The sequence below is a fragment of the Pseudochaenichthys georgianus genome, chromosome 8 (genome assembly GCF_902827115.2).
Source record: "Pseudochaenichthys georgianus chromosome 8, fPseGeo1.2, whole genome shotgun sequence".
In the NCBI taxonomy this organism is placed as follows: Eukaryota; Metazoa; Chordata; class Actinopteri; order Perciformes; family Channichthyidae; genus Pseudochaenichthys; species Pseudochaenichthys georgianus.
The window spans coordinates 33,121,319-33,147,680 of NC_047510.2; the positions used below are offsets into that span (position 1 = coordinate 33,121,319).

General features: G+C 43.9%; 1 protein-coding gene across 4 annotated transcripts in view; it reads left to right on the forward strand.

The window, feature by feature from the left end:
- LOC117450790 (RNA binding protein fox-1 homolog 2-like) overlaps nt 1-26,362 on the forward strand; it is a 74,601-nt gene that overhangs the window by 26,166 nt on the left and 22,073 nt on the right. For 3 of the 4 annotated variants that reach the window (XM_071204121.1, XM_071204122.1, XM_071204123.1), the window contains 4 exons: nt 19,290-19,490; nt 23,687-23,854; nt 24,422-24,475; nt 24,872-24,964. In XM_071204121.1, coding sequence (XP_071060222.1) covers nt 19,290-19,490; nt 23,687-23,854; nt 24,422-24,475; nt 24,872-24,964 — 516 coding nt within the window. Of the gene's footprint in view, nt 1-1,753; nt 2,744-19,289; nt 19,491-23,686; nt 23,855-24,421; nt 24,476-24,871; nt 24,965-26,362 lie in introns of those variants that run through there. The other variant, XM_071204124.1, reaches the window with a different exon arrangement.

Sequence of the window (26,362 nt, forward strand, 5' to 3'; positions counted from 1 at the left end):
CATTTGTCTTGGTAATGCCCGCCTGGTGTTACGTGCGCATGTTTGAGCTGCCTGTAGGTCTGCCTGTGTCAATATGTGTGTGTTAAGTGGTGACAGGCGCATTGGGGTCCCTGCTGCGGCACACTTTGGAGAGGTGTGTGTGTGTGTGTGTGTGTGTGTGTGTGTGTGTGTGTGTGTGTGTGTTGTTTAGGTCACACAAATGATCCGTGTCAACAACAAACAAACCTAGAAGCTTCACACTTAAAGGGGACCTATCATGCAAAATGCACTTTTTGATGTCTTCTATACATAGCTATGTGTCCCCGGTGTGTCGGGGAACTCACGCAGTGTCGGAAAATAAAACCCTTTCTCTTTTCCCCCGTACCCAAATCTCTAAAAACGGGGGTACAACGAGCGGATACAGATGTGCTGGACATAATTTCGGATGGTGGACCCACAGAGAGTTGCTATCAGAAACAATGCCTGACGTGTTCTGGACGTAATCTCGTCTTTGTTTACATTAGCAAGCCTCGCTAACACTCAGAGCTAACCTGTACTGGAGAGCACATGCGTTTAAAAAGCAGGAAATGAAAAAAGGAACTCACCTTGTGATAAACCTGCAAGAGAAAAAGCATTTGAGCTCCATACTGTTTCAGAAATAATCCTTGATGTGGTTTAGAACAGGATGGCGTTTTATCACAGCAGAATTTAACTTTATCTCCGGTAGAATTCTGATCAGGCATTAGCTCCGCCTCCTCTTTATTTATTTTTAAGCTAAGGACCCTAGATCCGCGTTTCTCTAACGAGGCTGGAACAGAGGGGTGTGATCAGTACGAGGCATGGCTACAACGGGGGATCTGTTTGGTATTTTGAAAAAAAAACTTCTCAGACATGTTTTGTATAGGTATGGCCCTACAGTATATGTTTCCATGATAGCATGATGGGTCCTCTTTAAATAAACAATAAAGTTAGCGTACAAAATGATATAAATTAAATTTAGATACTAATAATATTTTTACTTTACCTAATATGTTTAAATAGATATTTCTATTTAAACATATTAGGTAAAGTAAAAATGTGCACACTATACAAACTCAACAATAATATAAATGTAAAAACGAGTATATCACAATGCATGCAGTGAGTTTGAGTCACCGCAAAGACATTAATGCTAAATCGCTCAGTTAAAGTTGAATTCGGACGCTAATCGTTGCAGCGCTGCTTACTTCCGGTCATTACTCTCACATAGCGAACTGCAACCCTCCTGAAAGTCTTATGGATTACTCCTTTATAACAAGGTGTGTGTGTGTGTGGGGGGGGGGGGGGTGTGTGGCAGCAGCAGCCGCTTGAATACGATCACATCTCTGTGTACATTATGTGTGTGTTTATCACAGTGTGTGTGTTTAATCCTCAGATCATCCCCTATTCATCCTCTCATCCTCCTCACTTACAGCCCCTAATCCGGTCATCCCTGCCTCTCTTCTTTCACCCGGCCCTTTATCCCGTTATCTCTCGCTAGCATCCACCGTCCCAGCATATTGCTCCTTTTCTATTGCACCCCCTCCCCCTCCCTCTCCAATCACTTGCCCTACCATCCCTCTGGAATCAGTTCTCGCCAGCCTCAGCAGATGTCTGAAAGCTTGGCATCATGCTTTTTTCCTTCCTTCCTTCCTTCCTCCCCCCCATGCAGAGTTCAGTCCCTCCCCCATATGAAAATGCGGCGCAAGGAACTGCACTCTCATCTCAGCCAATTAAGCGCCTCCTATAAGAATACCAGTGGAGGGAAGAAGCGAGGAACTGAGCCAGTTTGAAAAAAAAAAAAAAGGGCGCAATGCAGCGAAATTCATGTGCATGTTGAGGTTTAGTATCCTTGCGACTTCTTCTATCTTTGTGGTGTGCAGCAGGGAGATCTAGCAGGCTACCCACGCAGCTACCTAGCTTGGCTACAGACTGGCCTACCTACCTACTGCTGCTTTTTTGGAGCTGCAATAAATAAATCATCAAAAAAACGCTGCAATGCAGTGGGGGTCGCCTTCTTGTTCCTGTGGATAGAAGCTTCCTGTATTCCTTTCTCTCTGGCGGGGACTCTGAAGACGTCTTTCTGATTCAGGGATGGGTGATGTAGGGACTTGTTCATGCACTCGTGGATAGACAATTCCCCTTCCTTCCTGGTTCCTTTTTCTCTTTCTCTCGAGGGGTTTTTCAAGACATCTTTCTGATTTTAGGGACGGGTGATATCTGTAAAGCAGAGACTTGTTCCTGTGTTCGTTGATTGAAGATTCTACTTGCTTCCTTTTTCTCTCTTGTTTGAAAGGAAACAACATCTTTCTGATTTAGGGGATGGATGACAAGGAGGGACTGAGCGAGTGAGCGAGGGAGGGAACGTTTTTTTTAAATAGGTGGGCGGGAACAAGAAGAAGAAGAAGAAGCAGCAGCAAGGCGAAGTGTGTGAGTGACAGAGCAAAGAGAAGCTGTCAGAGAGGAAGGAAGACGGAAAAGGCCCGAGGGAGATCAGAGGAACAAAATAACAAGTGACGAGGACGAGGAGTGCAAGAAGGGACACCGAAAGGGAGGAAGAGGGGAGTGGAAACGAGGGAGAATTTGAATGTGTGAGACAGACGTGGACTGAAGCCATCGTCGGCTCATGGTCTTAGAGCGGGGGAGAGGAGGAGGAGGAGAAAACGAGAGGGAAGGGGAGAGCTGGGCAGCAGTTGTTCCTCTAGATCAGACCATGATGGGGCTGTACTACCAAGCAATGCTACCGGTAAGTTCCCTGCTTCTTTAAACCGTGCACGTGTCGCAAGATAAACAAGCGGCGGTTAACGATGTCGTGGCGTTGGCTTGACTGGAGGTGTGTACATTATATTATGGCCTGTTTTTTAAAGGGGGCTTGCTGTGACTTGGCCCAGGTGAGGCCTTTGGGCAGATAGTTGGCAGAGCTTCAGAGAGACGGCGGGCTTGTCCCTGCAGCTTTCACTTTTCCTTTTTTAACCCTTTGTACTCGTGTGTTTTGAATAATTCCTCGATATAGATCTGCTCTGTCTTTTAGCAACATGCGGCCACTTGTGTCAGAGAGAGGTGTCTGTTGTCAACATGCATGCCACTCTCTCAAAGCAGTTACTTAACACTGCACCATTTGGAGCGGTGCAGGAATGAGTCCTAAATCATGGAGATGAGTTCTGGTTCACTTATCTCAAATCCAATATTTTTTTAAAGATCTGTGTTCATTACAAGCTCACCGTATTTCATTATTTTTAACGTCAGTAAATACCAAATGTCATCACCGGTGTGCGAAATACCCGTCAATAATCGGGGGGGTCCCCATCTCCCGTTTATTGCGCAATATGCTGGTCGAAGATTTCTCAATATGTAGTAGGCCTCCTATACAATATTCCATGGACGCAAGCCAAGACGATCGGTAGCAGCGTTTCTCAACCGGGGCGTCTTCAGGGGTCCCGTCAAATAATTCTGTATTCTGCCGTTCATATGAATGAACGTATACGGGACCGTTAAAGAGCCGTCTGTTTTCGATTCCGTGCGAGGAAATGCTTTTGCAAAATAGAAGATATTTGTGAATAAATGTTTTTTGAATTATGAATACTGGAAGCTTAAAAACATTTTAGTGACCATTGCAAGTGACAAATGAATATTATAATTTCAGACCCCCCTCAAATGTAGCTGTTGAGACTTTCAGGGGGGCTCAGGTGTTAATCAGGGGGGTTGAGCTCCCCCCCGTATGCCGCACACTGGTCATCACGCTGAGCGTTAGCCGCCTTTAGCGTAGCGGATGTGACCGTGATGTTGTTCCTTAATAGCTTAACTTTTTACGACTGGAGATTGCATTTACGTTTATATTTAAAGTATCATAAAATGTGTTTACCACAGATTTTATTATTTCTGCAAAATCCAATGGAGAAAGCCAATTAGTTTTCTGTCGAGGGAACCATAGCGATGCTAGCACCCAGGTTAGCCTAAATACATCATCCCTGCACCAACAACGTACAGTGCTTTTCATTGTACTCAAAGAGACTTGCTAGCGTTCGTAAAAACACTTAAAATATATAAAACACTACAATAATTACAGATTAAAAGCCGTTCTAAAAAGTTGAATTTTGATTTATGACGTACAGTTAAAATGTGCCAGGCTTCTCTTATCATACAGTGGGTGTGTCTGTAAGACACCGCCTGAGGTTCTTCGTCTCTGTTCTAGCATGTTCTCCTCTGGGTTCCTCTGGGCCTTCAGGGGGCCTCGCTGGCTTTGATCTGATGGAGGTGCATTCAGACACCAGATGGCAAACTCCTCCCCTGCGTCGACACGCATGTACATCCCGTACTGCTCGACTGCGCACATGTGTCATGTTATGTTCCACATGTCTGTGCGTGTGTCGTGTCACGTCAAGTGCACACAGAGGGGTGACGGGGCCGAGGTTTTGCCGAGCGATTCCACGTCGTCATCCAAGCTGTCCGTGCAGTTTACATTTCATCTGTCTGCGGATTGCGGGAGACAGGTGCCAAGGCACAGTTGTTTCAACACACACACACACACATACACACACACACACACACACACACACACACACACACACACACACACACACACACACACACACACACACACACACACACACACACACACACACACACAGCAGTTGTTGCCATGAGTACTTTTGTACCCCCCTTTCTTTTAGCACAACAGATACACAGAGCTGCTGTTGAAGAACACACAGCTACCACAGTCTTTTGGTGACAGACCCTCTTCATGCGTGTGCACATGTGCTTTCGCAACATTTAAAACAGATACCTGCTTTAACATCGTGTAGTAGAGGTTGTCTTTTTACTCTTCCTCTCCTCCCCCCTGCCGTTGTAGGGTTAACAGATTAGTGCTCTTGAAAGGAATGGAGCGTGATGGTAGTAAATAGCCGGGTGTAAAGGGGTGTTGGTTCCATGTGGGAATGCCCTTTAAAGGTGAAACACCACCAGGCTCGTTGCATACGTAAACCCGCTTGGTACAGTCCACTGTTTTGGGTGACAACTCTCCATGCTGGACTTTAACGTTCGGATAAGAGTTGCGGTTTGCTCGTTGTGCCTCACTTCACTTCACTTGACACACGTTTGGGACCAGGGTCCTTCTCTGTATTTTACTGTGGATATAACTTCCTCATTGTAGGCAGGTAAGCGATCCCTGCACCTGCAGCCAACCAGAGGGATGTCTGCACTCAATTAAACAATGATGTCCCGTTTCAAGCTAGTAATGATTCTTTCTTTGAATTGGGACAGGTTAAACATTAACATATATGTTGTGTTAAATGTTTGTTGTTACAAGATGTGTATCTACGTCCTTGTGCAGCTTGCTTATAGCCTGTTGTTGTGGTGACTTTGCAAACGTTCCTGATTTGCTGATGACACACATTCAGCGCGTTTTGTCCCCCCTCTCGCTGATTCTCTCAGTGTGTCTTCAGAGGTCCAGAGGTGTTGCATCATCCCTTTAACCCACCTGCTTAGCTTTGAGCCTGCGAGGAAAGGAGTCAATCCTTATGTCACTGAGTGGTTTGCAAGTGTGAGTGCTTAGGCTGCCTATATCTACACCTCCCATATTATCTCAACAGCACTGCTTGGTTAGCCTGTACGACAGGCCTTCAAGGAATGTACAAGTTCCACACCCAAGTGCCTCCCCCTCAGGGTTCAGTGTGTGTGTGTGTGTGTGAGAAAGGGACAGCGTTGTACAGCTGCCTCTCATAACATGTTACATTACTTGTCAGATACTTTCATCCAAAGCGACTTACATACTCAATACTGTGGGCACAGGGGTGAAGGGTCTCAGGGAGACAATGACATGCTGTGGGGTTTGAACATATGCCCCCTTGATCCGCTCTATCCACTGCGCCACACCCCTCCTTATGTTGACAGGTACCTGTTGGTTTTGCTGTGTCAGCTTAAAGCAAGAGGATTTTCACTGCCAACTGCGCATAGAGTGCTGCAGAGATGATGTATTTCTTTTGGCAGAAGTTGGCATTGCAGAAATGAAGATACGTGGCTAACACACATTTAATATACTTCCACATTTTCATCAACGGGGGAATCTCTGGATATTAAAATCACGTATATCATTGTTGAAGCGTAAACCGTTAAGCTAGCATTAGCCGCCTTTTGCTCAGAGGTGGTGTGTTCAAAGCCTAACATTAGCTCTTACTTCTGGTGATTTGATTTATGCTTCAATAAGTAGAAAAGTGGTATGAATGCAATCGCCAGAGTTAAACATTTAGTGTACAAATAAACTACTTCACGGTCACATTGGTTCATGTCACCACAGCGAAGCTAAATGTGGCTAATGGTATGCGCGTTGTCGTTTAGTCGTCTCATTTACACACTAACATCACACACTTAAGACGATTTACTGATTTATTTTATGTCGTAGAACAAAACGTAAACATCTCTTCAGCGCAGACCTCAGATTTCAGACACCTAGCCACAAGCTCATTTCTAAAAGCATCGACTTTGAGAAGATGGAACAGAAAGAGCTAACATGCTAACTAATTAGCACCACTTCCGTTAGCTTCTTCCGTGTAGTCTCCATGGACTTGCGGAGGTTTTCTTGTGAGTAGCAGCTCTTACATTAGGAATGGACTGAACCACAGTCTAAGCACAGATTCAGCACTAAACCAAAGTGCACACACCTCACTATTGGTGCCTTAATGCATCGCGTGACACCGCGCCACCTCAGGGTTAAATGTCTTCTCTCTGCTCAAACAGCCGTGAGGATATTGTCCGACACTAATGCTCCTCTAGCTGCTGCCGCCGCCCAGGGCTGAACGCAGTGCTGTTACCTCACAGCAAAGCACAGAAAGACTTGTTTATTTTTTATTTTAAATAGATTTTATTGAGCATTAAAAGTACAAAATATACAATTACAGGATAAGATAGGGACAGAAACATAATGCTCAATTTCAGTTTTCTATTTTAAACATCCCATCCCCACCCTGCCTCAGGGAAGAAACAAAATTACGCACAAAAAATGTATTAATAAGGGAAAACTGTAAGCGAAAAGATTCTTACAATAGGAATAATATGAACCAAAGGGACTCATCTGATCAGGCTCCATATTTTATTAACAACTCCACATTGTTTCGAACCTCCTCGATCCACTGAACAGGAAGAAAGACGCAGTTCTAGCGATGCAATGCACACACACTGTATAGGTGCAGTTAATGTCTGCAGCATCCTTTCTGTCCGCTCCGCTGCATGGTGCTGCTGCTGCTGCTGACAGCGTCGCCTCAGCTGACACTGCAGCACTCTCTCCGTGCTGCTGGGGTTTCAATTGATCCTTTTCTGCAGATGTGGTGAAAAAAAATCCCCATCTTGCTGCGTACGCTCCGAATTAGCAACATGGGAATGTACTGAATTATCCTCATGGGTCTAGCACGGCGACATGCGTATAACATTATTCAATATATCGCTTTGGTGTCTTTTAGTATTGGTTTTATGGATCCTCGGTGTTAGGGGGATAAAGGTCATTAGGGTGCACAATTTATTCAAACGGACGGATGCATTATCCAAATCATAGCAAGCACAATATTTGGTCAAAGCAAAATATGTACAATTGTTGGAATTAGGTATGTTGGAGCTGCTGGGAAGTCCATTCCTACAAACAACATTCTGTGGCTTCATAAGAAACGATTGTTGATGCAAATCCTGTTAGAAAGTCACACTATGTTCATTCTGATGTATTTTTATTTATAACTGATTTATTTATTTATATATATTCTTTCCCTAATGCTCATTCTGCTTTTGTGTTGGATGTGATGGTCGGGTAAATTCCTGTATGTACATCCTACATGTCTCCAACAGCGTTCAACAGAGAGGGAGAGATGTGGGATTTTATCCAAGGTGCATTTTATATCATTTCCTTTCAAAGGCGTCATTTCCCTTTAGCCCCTCTATTTACCCTAAATGACATACTGCAGTTTACATATTACACTTTAAGTGTGAATCAGTGGGTAGGTATGAGCAATACCTTCATATTTAAAGGGGTAATGCTACTTTTCAGGTTTCCTAATTCATTGTAATCGGTGTACTTTTGATATGCCAGCCTACAAAGTGTGTGTGTGTGTGTGTGTGTGTGTGTGTGTGTGTGTGTGTGTGTGGTGTGTGTGTGTGTGTGTGTGTGTGTGTGTGTGTGTGTGTGTGTGTGTGTGTGTGTGTGTCTGGGGGTGTGTGTGTGTGTGTGTGTGTGTGTGTGTGTGTGTGTGTGTGTGTGTGTGTGTGTGTGTGTGTGTGTGTGTACTAATTCCAGTTACTCTTAAAATCAATTTTCTCAATAAGACAATAAATCGGTCTTACAGAAATAGTAATAGACTGAGAGAATGTCTGCAGATGTCTTGTGTTGTTGGACCCACAGTGGGTGGTCTTTTTATGAGCAGCTGTGTGGGAAAGCCAGAACAAGAACAACAGCCTTGCGAGCGCTGTTGTTGTTGTTCTGTTCTGTTATTGCACCAGCAAGCCATGTTGAAACAGAAAAAACAACAAGACCACAATCCTTGTTTTTAATTGTAATAACTGAATGTGTCTATTTTTCCGTCTGTTGTAGTTTGTGCAAAGAAAAACTAATCAGATTAGTTTATTTTGCAGTTGTTGTCGTGTCAGAGAAAGTCCTGTCAGTGAGATTATCATTATGACGCTGATGATGGTAATGATTATCTGATCTGTCACAAACAGACGAGCTGTGTGTCAGAGACGTCGGCACTGTCAGACTCCGAGCGACTGACACATGACAGCATTGTTTTTGCCTTAAGGTTACAGGAGCTTCAATAGAGGTCTCGTTTAAATGTTTCTTGCCTAATAACAGTCTGTTATAAAGTGGTGCAGGGATGAGCATTAGCATTAGTTAGCATTTTAGCCCATCCAGTCGTCTTGAAGTCACTGTTCTTTATTAGTTGTCTGAAATATGGTCTGTTGATACCACACGCTATAGAGATTTAACATTTTAGTTTTACGACATAAAAATATGTCAGTAAATTCCCCACTAGTGAATGGCTGAAGATTATATGCATCTTAGAAACAGAGTTTGTAAACGTCATCTCGCCCAACATTAGCCGCCTTTAGCTTAGTGGCGGTGACGTGAAGTCATGTGACCGTGCTGTAGTTCCTTTATAGCCCAACATTAGCCACCTTTAGCTTAGCGGTGGTGACGTGAAGTCATGTGACCGTGCTGTAGTTCCTTTATAGCCCAACATTAGCCGCCTTTAGCTTAGCGGTGGTGACGTGAAGTCATGTGACCGTGCTGTAGTTCCTTTATAGCCCAACATTAGCCACCTTTAGCTTAGCGGTGGTGACGTGAGGTCATGTGATCGTGCTGTAGTTCCTTTATAGCCCAACATTAGCCGCCTTTAGCTTAGCGGTGGTGACGTGAGGTCATGTGACCTTGCTGTAGTTCCTTTATAGCCCAACATTAGCCGCCTTTAGCTTAGCGGTGGTGACGTGAGGTCATGTGATCGTGCTGTAGTTCCTTTATAGCCCAAAATTAGCCGCCTTTAGCTTAGCGGTGGTGATGTGAGGTCATGTGACCGTGCTGTAGTTCCTTTATAGCCCAACATTAGCCGCCTTTAGCTTAGCGGTGGTGACGTGAGTCATGTGACCGTGCTGTAGTTCCTTTATAGCCCAACATTAGCCTCCTTTAGCTTAGCGGTGGTGACGTGAAGTCATGTGACCGTGCTGTAGTTCCTTTATAGCCCAACATTAGCCTCCTTTAGCTTAGCGGTGGTGACGTGAAGTCATGTGACCGTGCTGTAGTTCCTTTATAGCCCAACATTAGCCACCTTTAGCTTAGCGGTGGTGACGTGAAGTCATGTGACCGTGCTGTAGTTCCTTTATAGCCCAACATTAGCCGCCTTTAGCTTAGCGGTGGTGACGTGAAGTCATGTGACCGTGCTGTAGTTCCTTTATAGCCCAAAATTAGCCGCCTTTAGCTTAGCGGTGGTGATGTGAAGTCATGTGACCGTGCTGTAGTTCCTTTATAGCCCAACATTAGCCGCCTTTAGCTTAGCGGTGGTGACGTGAGGTCATGTGACCGTGCTGTAGTTCCTTTATAGCCCAACATTAGCCTCCTTTAGCTTAGCGGTGGTGACGTGAAGTCATGTGACCGTGCTGTAGTTCCTTTATAGCCCAACATTAGCCTCCTTTAGCTTAGCGGTGGTGACGTGAAGTCATGTGACCGTGCTGTAGTTCCTTTATAGCCCAACATTAGCCACCTTTAGCTTAGCGGTGGTGACGTGAAGTCATGTGACCGTGCTGTAGTTCCTTTATAGCCCAACATTAGCCGCCTTTAGCTTAGCGGTGGTGACGTGAAGTCATGTGACCGTGCTGTAGTTCCTTTATAGCCCAACATTAGCCACCTTTAGCTTAGCGGTGGTGACGTGAAGTCATGTGACCGTGCTGTAGTTCCTTTATAGCCCAACATTAGCCGCCTTTAGCTTAGCGGTGGTGACGTGAAGTCATGTGACCGTCTGTAGTTCCTTTATAGCCCAACATTAGCCACCTTTAGCTTAGCGGTGGTGACGTGAAGTCATGTGACCGTGCTGTAGTTCCTTTATAGCCCAACGTTAGCCACCTTTAGCTTAGCGGTGGTGACGTGAAGTCATGTGACCGTGCTGTAGTTCCTTTATAGCCCAACATTAGCCACCTTTAGCTTAGCGGTGGTGACGTGAAGTCATGTGACCGTGCTGTAGTTCCTTTATAGCCCAACAATAGCCTCCTTTAGCTTAGCGGTGGTGACGTGAAGTCATGTGACCGTGCTGTAGTTCCTTTATAGCCCAACATTAGCCACCTTTAGCTTAGCGGTGGTGACGTGAAGTCATGTGACCGTGCTGTAATTCCTTTATAGCCCAACATTAGCCACCTTTAGCTTAGCGGTGGTGACGTGAAGTCATGTGACCGTGCTGTAGTTCCTTTATAGCCCAACATTAGCCACCTTTAGCTTAGCGGTGGTGACGTGAAGTCATGTGACCGTGCTGTAGTTCCTTTATAGCCCAACATTAGCCTCCTTTAGCTTAGCGGTGGTGACGTGAAGTCATGTGACCGTGCTGTAGTTCCTTTATAGCCCAACATTAGCCACCTTTAGCTTAGCGGTGGTGACGTGAAGTCATGTGACCGTGCTGTAGTTCCTTTATAGCCCAACGTTAGCCACCTTTAGCTTAGCGGTGGTGACGTGAAGTCATGTGACCGTGCTGTAGTTCCTTTATAGCCCAACATTAGCCTCCTTTAGCTTAGCGGTGGTGACGTGAAGTCATGTGACCTTGCTGTAGTTCCTTTATAGCCCAACATTAGCCACCTTTAGCTTAGCGGTGGTGACGTGAAGTCATGTGACCGTGCTGTAGTTCCTTTATAGCCCAACATTAGCCACCTTTAGCTTAGCGGTGGTGACGTGAAGTCGTGTGACCGTGCTGTAGTTCCTTTATAGCCCAACATTAGCCTCCTTTAGCTTAGCGGTGGTGACGTGAAGTCATGTGACCGTGCTGTAGTTCCTTTATAGCCCAACATTAGCCACCTTTAGCTTAGCGGTGGTGACGTGAAGTCATGTGTGAAATGGTGGAATGAGCTCCCCATTGACATCAGGACAGCAGAAAGCTTACACACCTTCCGGCGCAGACTGAAAACTCATCTCTTTCGACTCCACTTCGAGCGATAGAATTACTAACAAAGAACTATTAACAAAGCACTGCTAACAGAGCACTTATATACTAATAAAGAACTGGCTTATCTAAAGCCAGTTGAGTAGCACTTGAAATACTTGGCTCTATGAAACCTGATGTACTTTATGATTCTGTTTTCTTCAAGGTTGTGTCTTCCTGGTCGAATGTACTTATTGTGAGTCTCTTTGGATAAAAGCGTCAGCTAAATGCAATGTAATGTGACCGTGATGTAGTTCCTTTATAGCCTAACGTTAGCTTTTTACCTCTGGACATTGCATTAATGCTCTAAAAATCACAAAAGTGGTGTCAATATGTTGAGATTATCCTGCTGAACAAAATGTATTAGTATCATAAACGTTGAGCCACAGATCTTATTTTTTTCTGCGGTATTCTGAGATCCAGTGGAAAAATCTCATTGGCTTTTTGCTGAGGCAGCCCTTTTGATTTGAGCTCCCAGGCTGGCCTACATAATACGGCATCCCTGCACCACTTTATCGACATATATCTAAGGAGCAGCCTCTGTGTACTCTGATTGGCTCAAAGTCAGGAAGCAGAGACGGCAGTGGCGGTGGACTACGTTTGATTGACATTTCAGCGCTGTAGAAAAATCTTTAAATGACTTGAGGGGAGGGCGTGTGTGGTTTTTAAAAGGGTAATAAAAAAAAAGAAGATGTCGCCCTCTGGCTTTCATCAAGCGTGGCAGGCAAGAAGAGGGAAGAGGGGGAGGGGGGAGAAAAGAGGGAGAAGAAGCCGTAAAAAGAGTATTTATTTTTCCTACACTTAAACTGGCTACCTTGCAGATACTAAATGGATGAATGAATTGTTATGAATTTGCATAGTTGATGAGTAGCAGGTTAGGGTCTGCTTCAATCTGCGTGGTTAGAGGCTGCAGACAAACACGCTTGAAAAGGTTTGCAGTGAAAAAAGGGCCTCCCATCCTCCCCCTCATTATCAAAAACATATGGTGTCTCAGGTAACACAACTGCTGCCTGTGGGGGGGGGGGAGTGTATGGATGAATAGGTATCCCTCCAGATGTTTCTATTTCTTTGTATCAGATTGAAAACATTTCTTGCTTTTTATCTCATGTTAGCCCCCCCTTGTTCTTATCTGTGGAAAGTTTGCAGCAGATACTCTAATGCACCGTGTCATGATTTCCCATAATCCCCCTCCAGTTAAACCCCCCCCCATTTCTTTTTCCATTATTTCTTTTTTCCTTTCTCCCCCCCTCTCTCTTCTGGACTATATGATGCTGCCATGTATGGCCGTGCTGCTCCTCAGTCAGCAGGTCAGGAATGCCTGTGTGGATTTAACGGGGTTTTATCTTCTGCTTTTTTATCAACTGACGACTTCCATCCGCCTGCCTTTTTATTAGTTCATAAATCCACCGACCCACTGTCAGTTACTATAGTTAACCTAGCAAAAAATCATTATTGTTAATATGTGGTTCGGTAAAGAAAACCCCCTTAAATGATAATGAAGTTCGAGGTGGATGGTTTATATTTAAGACACTTAAAGGGGCCCTTTTATGCTCATTTAAGGTTGTTAATACCAGTTGGTGTCTCTACTTTAAAGAGTCCTCTCCTGCTGATGTTCAGGTGTATATCAGTATGTAGTGTCTCTACTTTAAAGAGTCCTCTCCTGCTGATGTTCAGGTGTATATCAGTATGTAGTGTCTCTACTTTAAAGAGTCCTCTCCTGCTGATGTTCAGGTGTATATCAGTATGTAGTGTCTCTACTTTAAAGAGTCCTCTCCTGCTGATGTTCAGGTGTATATCAGTATGTAGTGTCTCTACTTCAAAGAGTTCTCTCCTGCTGATGTTCAGGTGTATATCAGTATGTAGTGTCTCTACTTTAAAGAGTCCTCTCCTGCTGATGTTCAGGTGTATATCAGTATGTAGTGTCTCTACTTTAAAGAGTCCTCTCCTGCTGATGTTCAGGTGTATATCAGTATGTAGTGTCTCTACTTTAAAGAGTTCTCTCCTGCTGATGTTCAGGTGTATATCAGTATGTAGTGTCTCTACTTTAAAGAGTCCTCCCCTGCTGATCTTCAGGTGTATATCAGTATGTAGTGTCTCTACTTTAAAGAGTCCTCTCCTGCTGATGTTCAGGTGTATATCAGTATGTAGTGTCTCTACTTTAAAGAGTCCTCTCCTGCTGATGTTCAGGTGTATATCAGTATGTAGTGTCTCTACTTTAAAGAGTCCTCTCCTGCTGATGTTCAGGTGTATATCAGTGTGTAGTGTCTCTACTTTAAAGAGTCCTCTCCTGCTGAGGTTCAGGTGTATATCAGTATGTAGTGTCTGCCTGTGCTGCAGCACCTCTTTTCACCCTCTGTCTGAAACCAGAGCCCAGTCCGCTCTGATTGGTTAGCTGGCCGGCTCTGTTGTGATTGGTCAACTGCTTAGAGATGTCCCGACCCTTAGCCTATCACGTACAATGTGTTGGAGTGCTAGCCAATAGAAGCGCGAGTGTTACATAAGGCGCTTTCAAACCAAGTACTTTGCCGTACTTAGTTCATCAGAACTCTTTAGTTCTCTTGAACTAAGAGCAGATCGCGTTCACACCGGAATAAGTTCCCTGAGGGAGGATTAGGCAAATGAAGCCGCTGACGTCACTTCTTCTTCTTCTTCTTCTGCTTTGGGTTTACTGGCAGGCCGCAAACAACTTCACGGCGTATACTGCCGCCCGAAGTCCCCGGACGGAACTCCCCGGAGTTGGGGAAGGCTTCAGTAGAAGCTGCTGGGACTCGCCGGCACCTCCTCATCTCCACCGCGCCAATGTTTTCTTTTGTGTTGCCATAAGTTAGTCTCTCTCCGTTGGTGCGCTAGGCTAATGCTAATAATGCTAATGCGAGGGAAATAAAATGGCGGCTTCACAAAACTTTTCAGAGTTTTACAGGGCGTGGTTTGCAATCCGCCCAGCCAATCAGACACAGGAACCTTTAACATGCACATAAGGGAAACCCCCAAGAAGCAGAATAGATAAAGCACATACCAGAATTGAAATGGAATCATTCTTGTGTATCACAGGGCTTCTCGCGTGTTCAGCCCCTCACAGCTTTTTCTGGACTGCCTCTAGTCTCTATATGTGTTGTGCACATCACGTGGGAGCATTGTGTTGTGGTCCAGTTGGCTCAGACATGGCAGTTTATTTTTCAGCTAGGAAACTTGGAGTAGAATAAACAAAATGGCTTGTACGAGCCATGAGCTGCTTCTCTGGTGCCATTAAGCATATTCTGCAGAGCACATGATGATAATAGGACTTCATCAGCAGCAGTATAACATACATGTTGTATATTGAGATATAGTGTGCCCAGGTTTTTGTAAATATTTGTACATATTCTGAAGTATGTACGTTAAGTTTCACTCATAATGTTGATACGAGTTGTTTCTCAACATATTAAGCTTTTTGTGGCTTAAGTAGTTATTCTGTCTGCAGTTAATACTTCTCCAATAAGTCCAGGTCAATGTCAAAATATTGAGAAAAGATAGATAATTATTTCCAACGAACTACTCTGCCTCAAAAAATATTAGTTAGTGTTCAGATTTTCAAAAACAGCCTTTTTACTGCGGTCAAAAGAAAGTTTGTCCTCACACTCTCAGCACACAAAGAATGGCACGCAATGAGTTTTATTCATCAAATTAAAAAAAGTGGATCACAAAGAAATTGAGGATTTTTCTCAACGTTTTTACGAAAGTTATAAAATGTGACCGAAGACATTCAAAGCGTCATTTGTAAACCTCAATAAAAGCTTTTAATAAAGTGAAAACATGAACATTGGTGCATCACTAGGTCATGGAGACCCAGTCCAGTACATTTTATTTATTTATCAAATCAGAATTAAATCAAACCTTCTTTGACTCTGATTATGTGAGACGTAAAATATGAATTAGCACTCTTGTTTGTACATAAAGAAGTCTCAATCCCTCCCTGTGTAATCAATCCTTTACCCAGAGATGGCAAAAGTACACACATCCTTCACTCAAGTAGAAGTACAGATACTTGTGTTTAAAAATACTCTGGTGAAAGTAGAAGTACTGACTAAACTTCTTTACTCAAGTAAAAGTAAAGAGGCTTTGAAGTGTACTTCAGTAAAAAGTACCCATAACTAGCAGCTGCTTTAAAGAGTACCTGACCTCCCTTTATATTAATAGAACAATGATGTCATTGTTAGCTAATGAATGTTTCCATGCTGAACAACGGCAACATGAAGTAGAAAGTACAGGTATTTGTGTTCAACAGGTAAGAAGTAGAAAGTACAGGTATTTGGGTTCAACATGTAAGAAGTAGAAAGTACAGGTATTTGTGTTCAACATGTGAGAAGTAGAAAGTACAGGTATTTGGTTCAACATGTAAGAAGTAGAAAGTACAGGTATTTGTGTTCAACATGTAAGAAGTAGAAAGTACAGGTATTTGAGTTCAACATGTAAGAAGTAGAAAGTACAGGTATTTGTGTTCAACATGTAAGAAGTAGAAAGTACAGGTATTTGAGTTCAACATGTGAGAAGTAGAAAGTACAGGTATTTGGTTCAACATGTAAGAAGTAGAAAGTACAGGTATTTGAGTTCAACATGTGAGAAGTAGAAAGTACAGGTATTTGAGTTCAACATGTGAGAAGTAGAAAGTACAGGTATTTGTGTTCAACATGTGAGAAGTAGAAAGTACAGGTATTTGTGTTCAACATGTAAGAAGTAGAAAGTACAGGTATTTGAGTTCAACATGTGAGAAGTAGAAAGTACAGGTATTTGAGTTCAACATGTGAGAAGTAGAAAGTACAGGTATTTGTGTTCAACATGTGAGAAGTAGAAAGTACAGGTATTTGTGTTCAACATGTAAGAAGTAGAAAGTACAGGTATTTGAGTTCAACATGTGAGAAGTAGAAAGTACAGGTATTTGAGTTCAACATGTGAGAAGTAGAAAGTACAGGTATTTGAGTTCAACATGTGAGAAGTAGAAAGTACAGGTATTTGAGTTCAACATGTGAGAAGTAGAAAGTACAGGTATTTGAGTTCAACATGTAATAAGTAAAAGTAAAAAGTCGTCAGAAAAATAAGTAGTGGAGTAAAGTAAGAAATGCACTTAAGTACAGTAACAAAGTGTTTGTACTCCAGTACTTCCCACCTCTGCCTTTACGCAGCATGGTGTGTGTGTGTGTGTGTGTGTGTGTGTGTGTGTGTGTGTGTGTGTGTGTGTGTGTGTGTGTGTGTGTGTGTGTGTGTGTGTGTGTGTGTGTGTGTGTGTGTGTGCGTGTGTGTGTGTGTGTGTGTGTGTGTGTGTGTGTGTGTGTGTGTGTGTGTGTGTGTGTGTGTGTGTGTGTGTGTGTGTGTGTGTGTGTGTGTGTGTGTGTGTGTGTGTGTGTGTGTGTGTGTGTGTGTGTGTGTGTGTGTGTGTGTGTGTGTGTGTGTGTGTGTGTGTGTGTGTGTGACCCCCGGGCTATACTTTGCATAAGGGACACACCCTTTGAGTACAGGCTAGTGCACGCTTAAAGCACACATGTCCTAACAAGAACACTTATATATACTCTTATGCCCCGTTGGCTAATGCCTCACCAATGAATGTCGACGTGTTCCCGTCTCCCTTTGAGCATCCTTCTGACGCGTCCTGTCAGAAACCTTAGCAGATGCTCCGCTTTCACACATTCCTCCATAACGTGCATTCATCCTCGCCGCAATAAAAAGTGTCAGCAGACGAGTTTACCAGATTTCTGTCCTGCTTTATCTCTTGGGCGCAGACCCCAGAAGCCGTCTGTGTTGCAGATGGGATTTTCAGCCTCAGCTGGCGGTTCTCCTGCAGGAGGAGAGCGAGCAGTCGGCCTGTAGGATTAGAGGAAGACGAGGGTTTGCTTTGCGGCACCGCACTTATTCTTTCTCTTTAAAAGGGCCGTCTGGAGACCGCCTGTCTCCCGGCTTCACCCGGCCCATATCCAGCCCGCTAGAGCTCTCATGGGAGAAGATGTGTGTCTTGACCTCGCGCTTTGTTCTTTAAAACCTTCCTTCGTTTCTCTCCTGTTCGTCTCAATGGAAGTTAAATTCACAAAGCTCCATGGACTGTAATGACGTTAGTATTGGCAAAGCAATGCTCTCAATGACAAAGCACTTTGAATTGCCTCGTGTCGAAAGGAGCTATATAAATAAACTTTCCTTTCCTTATACTAAGATAAGATAAGAAGAACTTTATTGATCCCAATTTAGGACATTTTTGTGGTGCAGCAGCGTAAATGGCATTCTACAATAGAAATGATAAGACTAGAAATAAACTACACTATATATCGAGATATAATTAATACATCTTCGAACATATACATGTGGAATAGATTGTTGTGGAACAAAAGAAAATGACTTTCTTTACAAGTGAAAGAAATACAAGCAGTTTTGCACAAATTCAACATAAACAACCCCCCCCCCCCCGTCCCATTTCTTAACCCCTTTCTTAAAATCAATAACAATATAAATTATTCATTATTGTGCAGAAAATAACTGATAAAATATACATAAAACACATCAATACAAGAATGAACATGTTCCTATCTAACTATTTGCTGCAAACAGACTTGGTTGGGTCCAAGATGAGTGCGTGCCGTGATCGAGCAATATTGCAATATTGCAGACACACACACACACACACACACACACACACACATATATCTCTACTGTGGGCTATTTTTATTATATGTACAGCACTTTGACTCGATCAAAAATCGTTTATAAATGTGCTATATAAATAAAACTTGATTTGATATATATACACACACACACACACACACACACACACACACACACACACGCATATACACACACAAACACACACACACACTTCAGGGCAGCCTCTGCAGATGATCCTGCTGCTGATACAGTTGTAACGGTGCGGACAGAGACGGATCCTGAGGGCTGAACGTGTGGGAATCTGAATTATAGATGAAGTCTAATAGAAGTCCTCCAAATAAACAGCAACATGTTTCCCACAATGCAGCAGTGGTAAACATGTCACGGGTGACGAGGCACAGTTAGTGTTTTTATCTCCCGTTCGAACCATGTAAGCGTCTTTGTATCTCAAAGCGTGTATCGAATTTTCCCCGTCTTCATAATGGATGTGTTTTCTGTAAATATCTCATGCTCGGCTGACGGAGAACTCTGAGAGATATGGGGGGGGCGGGGCTTAAACCCCTCGTTTCTCCCCCTTCAGCGCGAACCAGTTGTTTTAAGTCGAGGCTAAAAACACTACAAAACTAAATTATTAACATATACGGTATATATATTTTTATTTTCTTAAAGAAATACATTTGTTATACAAAAGGAAGTTATTAACACACAAGTTATTTAAAGCACTTTGAATTGCCTCTGTGTCTGACAATGTGCTATATTAATAATAATACGTTTATTTATTATAGCCCCTTTCACAGAAATAGACTTCACAAAGTGCTTCACGAGAAAGTACAAAAGTTAAAACTGAAGAGCACAGAAACATGAATACAATAACCACATGAGGCAGAAATGTAAGGTCGACTTAAAAACAAAAGCGGACCACGTGGAGCCCCGAGAGGAACCAGCAGAACACGTCACACACACCTCGCCTGGAGGCACTGCTCACGTATGTTAACGTGTCCCCCCCCCCCCCCTCTCCTTCAGGGCGCTCAGGATTCGACAGGAGGACAGGAGGGATTGGTGGCCCCTCCCTTTGCAGCGTTCCCCCCTCCCCCCCCTCCTCAGAACGGGCTGCCAGGCGCAGAGTTCGTCCCCGCGGCCATGTTCGCTGCCGGGGTCCAAAGCCCAGCAGAGGTGGGGGCCGGGGCCATCGTAGGCAGCCCCTCTGCCTCCCCCAACAACAACGTGAGCATGAAGACCTTTATGCAAAATCCACTTCCTCATGTCTCTTCTACATCAACACGTGTCCCCTCTTCTTCATGTCTCTTCTACATCAACACGTGTCCCCTCTTCTCCATGTCTCTTCTACATCAACACGTGTCCCCTCTTCTCCATGTCTCTTCTACATAAACACGTGTGGTCCCCTCTTCTCTCCATGTCTCTTCTACATCAACACGTGTCCCCTCTTCTCCATGTCTCTTCTACATCAACACATGTCCCCTCTTCTTCATGTCTCTTCTACATCAACACGTGTCCCCTCTTCTTCATGTCTCTTCTACATCAACACGTGTCCCCTCTTCTCCATGTCTCTTCTACATCAACACGTGTCCCCTCTTCTCCATGTCTCTTCTACATCAACACGTGTCCCCTCTTCTCCATGTCTCTTCTACATCAACACGTGTCCCCTCTTCTCCATGTCTCTTCTACATCAACACGTGTCCCCTCTTCTTCATGTCTCTTCTACATCAACACGTGTCCCCTCTTCTTCATGTCTCTTCTACATCAACACGTGTCCCCTCTTCTCCATGTCTCTTCTACATCAACACGTGTCCCCTCTTCTCCATGTCTCTTCTACATCAACACGTGTCCCCTCTTCTCCATGTCTCTTCTACATCAACACGTGTCCCCTCTTCTTCATGTCTCCTTCTACATCAACACGTGTCCCCTCTTCTTCATGTCTCTTCTACATCAACATGTGTCCCCTCTTCTTCATGTCTCTTCTACATCAACATGTCCCCCTCTTCTTCACGTCTCTTCTACATCAACATGTGTCCCCTCTTCTTCACGTCTCTTCTACATCAACATGTGTCCCCTCTTCTTCTTGTCTCTTCTACATCAACATGTGTCCCCTCTTCTTCATGTCTCTTCTACATCAACATGTGTCCCCTCTTCTCCATGTCTCTTCTACATCAACATGTTTCCCCTCTTCTCCATGTCTCTTCTACATCAACATGTGTCCCCTCTTCTCCATGTCTCTTCTACATCAACATTTGTCCCCTCTTCTCCATGTCTCTTCTACATCAACATGTGTCCCCTCTTCTCCATGTCCCTTCTACATCAACATGTGTCCCCTCTTCTTCATGTCTCTTCTACATCAACATGTGTCCCCTCTTCTCCATGTCTCTTCTACATCAACATGTTTCCTCCTCTTCTTCATGTCTCTTCTACATCAACATGTGTCCCCTCTTCTCCATGTCTCTTCTACATCAACATGTGTCCCCTCTTCTTCATGTCTCTTCTACATCAACATGTGTCCCCTCTTCTCCATGTCTCTTCTACATCAACATGTGTCCCCTCTTCTTCATGTCTCTTCTACATCAACACGTGTCCCCTCTTCTTCATGTCTCTTCTACATCAACATGTCCCCCCTCTTCTTCACGTCTCTTCTACATCAACATGTGTCCCCTCTTCTTCACGTCTCTTCTCCATCAACATGTCCCCCCTCTTCTTCACGTCTCTTCTACATCAACACGTGTCCCCTCTTCTTCATGTCTCTTCTACATCAACACGTGTCCCCTCTTCTTCATGTCTCTTCTACATCAACATGTGTCCCCTCTTCTCCATGTCCCTTCTACATCAACATGTGTCCCCTCTTCTTCATGTCTCTTCTACATCAACATGTGTCCCCTCTTCTCCATGTCTCTTCTACATCAACATGTGTCCCCTCTTCTCCATGTCCCTTCTACATCAACATGTGTCCCCTCTTCTTCATGTCTCTTCTACATCAACATGTGTCCCCTCTTCTCCATGTCTCTTCTACATCAACATGTGTCCCCTCTTCTCCATGTCCCTTCTACATCAACATGTGTCCCCTCTTCTTCATGTCTCTTCTACATCAACATGTGTCCCCTCTTCTTCATGTCTCTTCTACATCAACACGTGTCCCCTCTTCTTCATGTCTCTTCTACATCAACATGTCCCCCCTCTTCTTCACGTCTCTTCTACATCAACATGTGTCCCCTCTTCTTCATGTCTCTTCTACATCATGTGTCCCCTCTTCTCCATGTCTCTTCTACATCAACATGTGTCCCCTCTTCTTCATGTCTCTTCTTCATCAACATGTGTCCCCTCTTCTTCATGTCTCTTCTACATCAACATGTGTCCCCTCTTCTTCATGTCTCTTCTACATCAACATGTGTCCCCTCTTCTTCATGTCTCTTCTACATCAACATGTGTCCCCTCTTCTTCGTGTCTCTTCTACATCAACATGTGTCCCCTCTTCTTCATGTCTCTTCTTCATCAACATGTGTCCCCTCTTCTTCATGTCTCTTCTACATCAACATGTGTCCCCTCTTCTTCATGTCTCTTCTACATCAACATGTGTCCCCTCTTCTTCATGTCTTGAGTTCTTTGTAACCAAATCTCTCTCAGAGGGGCGTGGGGAGGGGCTCCTTATTTTCATCTAAAGTAACAGACAGAGAATCAGCACTTTGGAAACAGGGCTGAAACAGAGAGGATTATGGGTAATGCTGCAATGATCTGTTTGGTGTTTCAGCCAATCAGAGACAGGCTCTGGATATATCTGAGACCTGTGATATATTGATGAAAAACAGTGTGATAGATAACTGTCAGGTGCAAGGCAAGTTTATTTATAAAGCACTTTTCAACACAAGGCAATTCAAAGTGCTTTAGAAAAATGAAAGACATTAAGAAACATTAAAAAGCCAAGATAATAAAACATGAATAACACAGCAGTGCGAGATGTGAATAGTTCAACTGGGTGTTTAGTTTGATTTTAAATAAACAAAGTTTTGGCTTTCAGAATACGAAACTTTTATTTCCAAAATCAAACGATAAATACATGTTTGAAGCTCGTAAAGGGAAGAAGACCCTCCCTCGCACTCTGCTGTTCCGCACGCCGCCCCCGCTCCCTCCGCTGACATTACGAATGTAAGGCGTATAGTAATCATAGATAACACGGCAGGGTCCGTTACAGTTTGTTGTCATCTGGTTTCAAATAAACAAAGTCTTGGCTTTCAGAATATTAAACTTGTTTTCGGTATATTCAGATGATAAATACAGCTTTGAAGCTTCGGCATAATTACAAGCGGAGAACGGAGTAACTTGACGTCACAGCAGGCACAACAACAGCCGGTGTTTCTCCTGAGGGGAGAGACACACACACACACACACACACACACACACACACACACACACACACACACACACACACACACACACACACACACACACACACACACACACACACACACACACACACACACACACACACACACACACACACACACACACACACACACACACACACACACGCTTTCCCCAGACCAGTAATCCAAACGAAAATATCTTCCCTCCGTAGTACTTTGATCATTTGCTAATAACCAATCAGATCGATGGATTCCAGAGAAGAGGAAACTTTGAAGGCCTTTTCTCAAAACGATGATAGTCATTATATAATGTGACATATTTAGCTTAGTATTTGGAGAACAACAACAACAATCCAGATATCATTAGAAAGCTAGGAAGCTCCTCTTTCCAACATCGTATACAACTCAAAATGTGTCTTCGGTCAATGTGACTGATTTCGATGGAGCAGGTCACATATGATAAACATGCTACTTGCTAATCAAAAGCATGTTAGCATTGTCTTTGTTAGCATGTTAGCATGGTGACACAGCTGTAAATACTGCAGCGAAGTCCAGGCTCACGGAGCTGGCTCCATAATCACATTTCCTTTAAGATGCAGTGGAAATGATAATTGTATTACATGATGATATTAAGACTGTACGCTAATAGCTTTCATGCATTGTGTACTCGTACATTTCCATTAGGGTTACAATAAAAAGAAGGTATACAAGAGCTTTGACTCACAAGCTACACTCAATTCAAATACATTCAAATAGCTTTATTGGCAAAACCGTAATGACATACAGTATCGCCAAAGCATTGTACAACTACGACATCTATCCAATAGCATTTTAAACAAAAGCAAGAATAACATGTTTTCTTTACAAGATAATAAATAATATACTTTTTGAACATGAACTAGAATATTTATTTAAAAAAACAAAAACAAGAAAAAACCCACCAGAAAAATAGAAAAAGTTGAGATGAACGATGTATTATTATTATGCAGGATAAGGCTGATAATAAATGTGTTTAATACATTACAATGTGCTCTCCCTCTCTCCCGCCTACAGGGTAAGACGGAGGAGGTGTCTCAGGGTGAGGCGGGGGTGCAGTGTGGATCAGGAGATTCAGGCGGATCCGTGGGAGACCCCTCGGAGGCCAAAGGGACCCCCAAACGCCTCCACGTCTCAAACATCCCGTTCCGCTTCCGGGACCCCGACCTCAGGCAGATGTTTGGGGTAAGAAAGTGGAGAATGTTGTTTTGTTTTTTTATAGCGACAATAAATCAGTCTAGACGCCCCGCGGGACCGCCTGCTCACGAGGGGGTTTAATGACAGACGATATAATCAAACTACCGCAAAGGAGAGACCCTCGTGGGTGTTTCGTTGCTGCTTTAAGGGGACAACACACTGCTATGTGTGTTAGCATTTGTGTTAGCATGAGTGGGACAATATCAGTCGAGTTATGCGCAGTTTTCTGGTAGAAAATAGACGTAAAATCCCAGTCCAAGCCCCCACTGACTGACTGAGCCACTAAGGCATCACTTTTAAGAAATGCTGATGGGAATATTCATATTTTCTATTCAAGTACATTTCACTTGAGTAACAGAGCGTGTCTTCATGGAGGGGTACATGTCTGTTTCAATGCAAAGACACGGAAGGAAACTCAGTGAATGTGTGCAGTTGTGTAACAGTGACACCTTGTGTTGTAACTCACACACTGTCACGAGATATCTCACACGACTCAAAGATGTTTTCTCTGCTTGTACTCGTTTGCTAACGTCTTCCCTTTCGGTGTGTTTGCAGCAATACGGGAAGATTCTGGATGTAGAGATTATTTTCAATGAGAGGGGCTCAAAGGTAAGTCTACGATGTTCTACTCCCTGAGACCACTCGACAGTTCTGACTCGGTGTTAGCTGTACATGTGTTTCACTCTTAGTAATACTTTTACACAAAAACGAGTATTTTAGTGTTTTTTGCCATTTTATAGGAATGTGTTAATTAACAATAACACAGCAACAAAACCACTTAATGTTTTAACACAACTTCCACTTTGGTGTGTTGGATAATTGTCCATCAAATGTAACGTTTAGCTTCTTTTGTATAAATCAAAACGTTCTTTAATATCGTTTTTTGATGACTATTCAGAATCTTAAAAGACGCGTTTGAGGCCGGTGTTGAACGTGCCGAAACAATTGATCTTACGTGACTAGATTTAGTCCCTCGCCACCAACACGATCCGTTATGTTCCGCAGGGTTTCGGCTTTGTGACGTTTGAGACCGGCGTGGACGCAGAGAGAGCCCGGGAAAAGCTCCACGGCACGTTGGTGGAAGGTCGTAAGATTGAGGTAATTTTCCTCCCTCCTCCTCCCCCTCCTCCTCCTTCCTCTCTTCTATCTTCTCGTAATTCTGCTTGATCACTGACTGCTATCTAGCTCCCATCCTCCCTGTAGTGACATGCTCTGATGCGGCCCACTGGTTTCCCACTCCCCGGACCCATTCTTTTTTTAATTAAAAGACTTTGTTTCCTTTTTGTTTTTGTGGTGGGGGTGCAAGAACACGACATAAGGCATGCTGGGTACTTTTCCTCTGCAGCTTGTCCTCCCCTCTCACTCGACTCGTAGCCACACTGATGTTTTGTGATCGCAACATGTGGATGACGCGTGGGCACCGGCAGGCTCGGAGAGGGACGCAGTGGAAGGATGATGCATGGCAGATTGCCGTCTTTATTTCACCCCTTTTCCTTAGAGTAGAAACCCTTCTGTGTTCCCCTCTCTCCCCACGGTGCCAAGTGGCTGTGACAAGCGTCTGGCTCTGCAACAGCCGCATGCTGGGAATCCCGGCGCATGTTCACAAGTCTGGATTCTTCAGGTGCGTTCACATCGGACACGAAGCGAAGGTTTCGAGCGTCGCGGTTACACGTCGAGTCAACGCAGGGACGCGGATAGAAACGCACGTTCGTTCCGGGCAGCGCTAACGAAGCAATCATTTGTTCATCATTCAGCTTCATTCAAATTAAATAAAGCCAATTAGCGGAGAGAATCTCTCCCTGCTGTCGCTGACGTTGTTGAATGAGAAAAATAAAACCGCAGTCGTGTATCTGTGTTTATAAACCACAGACGGTCGAATACAGTCGCTTCTATTTTGAGTCAGCACGGAGTAGCCACATGTTAGCTTAGCCTAGCCTGATCGAACCAATCCGAGTTTTTCGCCTATCTTTTTGATACTATTATTACAATTAAATCGATGCAAATTATGTTCATTTCGTTGTAATATTATGTATTTATTTCAACAAGGACCATGCATACAAATACATTCATCTCAAAAAACAGAAGAGAGGAATTATGCCAGATTATAGCTAATGGCTCATTTCCATCTGCAGTCCTTCGGTAGGTACCGTCGTCGATGGGATCTACATGTAGATAAGCCCCGCCTCCACGCCGGCGCATTTTGTTTGAGTGACACGAGTAAACACAACTGAAAGCCGCGAATCTCCGCTTGGCGTCCGGTGTGAACGCACCGAGCAGATTCTCTCCCGTATGTAGAACCCATGGATGTTAAGGTTTCCTAAACATTGTTTGTTTACTGAAGCATGTGAGTTTTTTGGGGGTGTCAATCAGCCAGTTTTGGATCTGTGACCAACGTCGCTGTAAGCCAGGATTTTTGCATGGGCTTACTGTGGTGATTTCAACGTGGTGTGTGTGTGTGTGTGTGTGTGTGTGTGTGTGTGTGTCAGTGTGTGGATG